Raw genomic sequence first — 4,827 nt, forward strand, 5'->3', positions numbered from 1 at the left:
AGGGAAGACAAAATGTCTTTGCATTTGCACTGGGAAAGTCAGAGGCACGTTTCATTTTAAACAGGATATTTATTACTTTTCCATCAGTTATAATCATATCATATCAAATGACCCCCTTTCTTTAAAAAAAACAAACAAACAAAAAACTTGTTTGCGTTTACTGTCATCATATGACTAAGTGCTCCAAGTAACTACACATTCAACTATATTAATCCAAAGGAAACCTTTAGTATATAAGATGATGGCACATCTCAGTTTTACAAGTTGACAGGAACCTTTTCTACAAGATATTGGAACCCTTAAGGCATCAAATGACCATCACAATTAAAACTAAAAACTTTTAAAAATATGAACTTAAAATAATAAAATTTATTTCATATATTACATACAGTGGGGATTTCCAAATTAGATCTCCTGCTCATTAGGGTCAAAATTGTTTTCAAAATTAAATATGGCGCAAGATAACTCCATAGGCCATTCATAGCCAAACAGTTGAATGACCCAACGATTGTGAATAAAATATTTTGATGCGTTTCACAGAACTCAGTCTGCTTCTTCAGAAATACTCACAATTCACCTAATTATAAAGATTTTTTTTTAAACATTGTCAGGTGAAAACTATGATTTTAGTACCAGTACTCTAAGGGTAAATGGTTTTCTTCTCAGGTTTGACCATTTGGTAGCCATAGAACGAGCAGGACGAGCCAGTGATGGCAATTATTACAATGCTAGAAAAATAAACATCAAGCACTTGGTGGATCCCATTGATGACCTTTTTGAGGCTGCGCAGAATATCCGAGGCATTTCCACAACTGGTCTGTAATCAGATTTTTTTGAACTTTGTCAAAAAAAATAATATTTAATTAATATAATTAATTAATAATATTTACTTGTCAGGTGTCGGAGATGGAGGAAATGAACTTGGCACTGGCAAAGTGAAAGAACTGGTGAAAAAGCATATCCCAAATGGTGACACCATAGCCTGTGATGTGGCTGCTGACTTTACAGTTATTGCTGGTACGTTTGTAAAGACAATCTATATCCTTTTTTAAAATGTTTATTTTTAAACTTTATGCATAACTTTTAACATTATTTGTGTACATGGGGACAGATTTGCCAACACTTCATTGTATCCTTACCCAACTATACCAGCAGGATAGGTCAAAATTGCTCCTTTTTTTGTAAGCAGCCAGCCAACAGAGAAAGTATCTACACATAATACTATACTTAATATGGAATGTAATTATAAAAATCTGGTGCAACTCAAAAATACATATTAGAGATATGAGGCATTCTCCACCCAATAGTTAATTGAACAGCACATAATACAGTTTCTATGTGTTTCATACTTACAATTTAAACTCTTTTTGTAAGTTTTAACAATGCAGCAGTTGTATTCTATGCTATTTAAAAAACCTTTGCATATTTGCATGCAAAATAAATGGGTCAGTGGCTGACTATTTGGCATGTTAGCAGAAATGCACCTAGATCTATTTGTGAGATATTTCCTAAAATGTAGATGCGGCAAAATTACTTTTTTGTACCCTGTACAGCCATGTGTTGCTTTGACTGTCTGAGCAAAATTACTGCTGCCATCATCCAAAGCCTGTTGTATTGTCAAACAGTTCAGAGAGATTAGAGATGAGAAAAGATGGCAGCTAGTGCATTTTTATACATCATGAATATTTGATGCATGATTTTGTTTTATGTTTTTTTAAAAAGTCTTTACTTATTCTGGCCTATTCATGCCCAGTGCACTGGGGTGTTGCATGCTATACTATGTGCTTTACCACAGCACAATGTATTATTTTTAAATTATACCCTAACCCACATGCACAAAACATCTGCACTGTCTGTGAACTTCAGTGCACTGCAATATGCATAATTCTGCAGTTATGATTACTGCTGTTTTGGGGCCTTTTGAAAATGAATGGCTCCAGTACCACAGAACACTTTAACCCAAGATAAAGAGCACCGTGGGGCATGCACACAAAGTATAATATCAACAAACCTCAACATCACAGTGAGTGTTTTGAAAATTACATTTAAATCACACTGGAAGGTGAGAACCCATTTCTTACATACACCCCTCGTTGAGTATTCAGCTATGGAAGAATTACAGTCTCAAGCAAATTGGCATAATATTATGGCAGAGTTGTCTCATGCATTATATAATTTTGCATAAAAAGGATAATATTGATCTAATTGCTTGTTTTTTCTCCTAGGTGTGTCCAACTGGGGAGGCTATGCAGTATCGTGTGCCCTCTATCTGTTAAATACTTGTGAGATTCATGAGCGATACCTGAGAAGAGCGGTTGGATTCCCCAGATTGTCAGAGCGGGAGAGCTGGGTGTCCTCACTCCCTTCTGTCAGTAAGGTAAGAGTTCACAAATACAAAAGAATTGCTTTGCTTTGAAAAGGCTGCATAATTAATATGTCCCGGCTAATTCACCTCTATAGCTATACATTCCTACATTCCTTTTGTTTGCTCCTCCTCCAGTCTGACAGGTGTCAGAAGCTGCTATCTGTAAGATACTTTAGGTCTGTAAGTCACTTTAGTTGGAGCTCACACAGAGCTATGAGCCTTCCCCATGTGCTGGTGCCTGGTTTTAGGCTCCTGCATACTTGGAAATAAATATATCCCAGATATGGATAATTCCTATAGATATAGTTAATCCACAAGAAGGCAAAAAACCCTGGTACAATTTGCTCCAACAAGGAACAAAAAAATCCTTCCTGGTTCAATCGGTTGTTCCCTGGATCGACAGTCTCTGTTATCTTTACTTTAAAGCTTTAATCCCCAGTTTTTTTTTTGTGCTTCTAGAAATCATCCAGCTTTTCCTAAAGCAATCTATAGAACTTGCTGAAACTACTTCCTGAGGGAGTTGATTCCACATTTTCACAGACCTTACAGTGAAGAATCCTTTCCTTATTTGATAATAAACTTCTTTTCCTCCAGACGCAAAGACCAAGCCCTTGTCCTTTTTAATGATCTCAAAGTGAATTGTCGGGAAGCGAGTTCTCTATATGGACCATTTATATATTTATACAGGGTGATCATATCCCCCCTTATACGTCTCTTCTCAAGGGAGAATAGATTCAGTTTAGCTAATCTCTCCTCATAGCTGAGCTCCTCCATTCCTTTTATTAGTTAGAGATTTTACAATATCCTTTTTGTGGTGCCCAAAACTTCACTGCATATTCCAGATGTGGTCTGACCAATGCTTTGTACAGAGGCAGGATTATGTCTCCATCTCTGCTGTCTATTCCTCTTTTATTACAGGATAGTACTTTGCTAGCTTTAGATATTGCAGCTTGGCATTGCATGCTGTTATTAAGTCTATGATCTACCAGAACCCCCAGATCCTTTTCCATTTTCTGACTTTCTGTTTGGTTTTTCTCACTGCTCTGGACAATGGTCAAGGACTGTGGTGAAGTAAAGAATGATTGTGCTGCTGTGGGGGTAGAGAAGAGGTGAGGGGGCCAGGCAAACTTGTGTCTCAGGGCCTGATTTATTAAATCTCTCCAAGGCTGAAGAAGATACACTTTCGTAAAGCTGTGTGATCCAACAAACCTGAATTGAATTTGCTAGCAACTGTTATGAATCCTTAACCATATCCATTCCAGGTTTGCCGGATTACCCAGCTCCACATATAAAAGTTTATCCTTTCCAGCCTTGGAGAGCTTTAATGAATGTGACCCTTAGCCCGAAATAAGTATAGTGGTATTGACTATGGTGAGCAAATCCTCCTTCCAACTTTAGCATGGCTATGATAAGCCGAGAATGCCATTTGAGCTGAGATCATAAATTACAGCATGAGATCTACATAAACTGGTATGAAGAATCCACTACATGATACAATGTTTATGTCCTTGGAAGCACGGCTAAAGAGTTCAACTCATGTTGGTAGGAGGAATATCTTCCTGGCGTCTAAGGGTGGCTTTGAAGGATCCAAATCTACTTTTGTAAAAGAGAATTTGTTCAGTCATTTATGTGATTCCTTTGTCCCAAAAGACAAAACAATAATGTTTCTAGAACCCTGTTTTTGTAAATGTTAATTTTCTGATTTGATTCCCATAGGAAGAGAAGCTGCTGGAGATATTAGTTCAACATGGAGTCCGCAGTGGCAAAACAGGAAATTTGGCCATGGAGGTGGATGGACTTCCATTCTTCAACACCCATTCTGACATGATCCAAAGTCTCCTGAATGTTACATTGTAACCAGTAAACTCCTATCAGGTCAGACCCACCTGCATCACAATGTCTCTGTACTGTCATCAGGTGAGACCCACCTGCACTGCACACCCCATACCTGGGCCCAGGGTCTCTGTACTGTCATCAGGTGAGACCCACCTCCAATACACAACTCATACCTAGGCCCAGGGTCTCTGTACTGTCATCAGGTGAGACGGTGAGACCCACCTCCAATACACAACTCATACCTAGGCCCAGGGTCTCTGTACTGTCATCAGGTGAGACCCACCTCCAATACACAACTCATACCTGTGCCCAGGGTCGCTGTGCTGTCATCAGGTGAGACCCACCTGCACTGCACACCCCATACCTGGGCCCAGGGTCTCTGTACTGTCATCAGGTGGGACCCACCTGCAATACACCACTCATACCCGTGCCCAGGGTCGCTGTGCTGTCATCAGGTGAGACCCACCTGCACAGCACACCCCATACCTGGGCCCAAAGTAACTGTATTATCACCAGATCAGATCTACCTACACTTCCCACCATGTATCTAAAATTAACACGATTGATCATTCAAAGTTGGATACAACACATTATGCAAATGTTTTATATCATGATTCCTCATTATG

General features: G+C 39.0%; 1 protein-coding gene across 1 annotated transcript in view; it reads left to right on the plus strand.

Moving 5' to 3' along the window:
- Window positions 1-4,827, plus strand: part of DGLUCY (D-glutamate cyclase) — a gene marked incomplete in the record, with an annotated part of 106,851 nt that overhangs the window by 9,146 nt on the left and 92,878 nt on the right. The window contains 4 exon segments of the mRNA XM_072428316.1: window positions 667-815; window positions 898-1,017; window positions 2,226-2,377; window positions 4,082-4,240. Coding sequence (XP_072284417.1) covers window positions 667-815; window positions 898-1,017; window positions 2,226-2,377; window positions 4,082-4,222 — 562 coding nt within the window.

Source organism: Pyxicephalus adspersus, chromosome 12 (genome assembly GCF_032062135.1).
Source record: "Pyxicephalus adspersus chromosome 12, UCB_Pads_2.0, whole genome shotgun sequence".
Taxonomy (NCBI): Eukaryota; Metazoa; Chordata; class Amphibia; order Anura; family Pyxicephalidae; genus Pyxicephalus; species Pyxicephalus adspersus.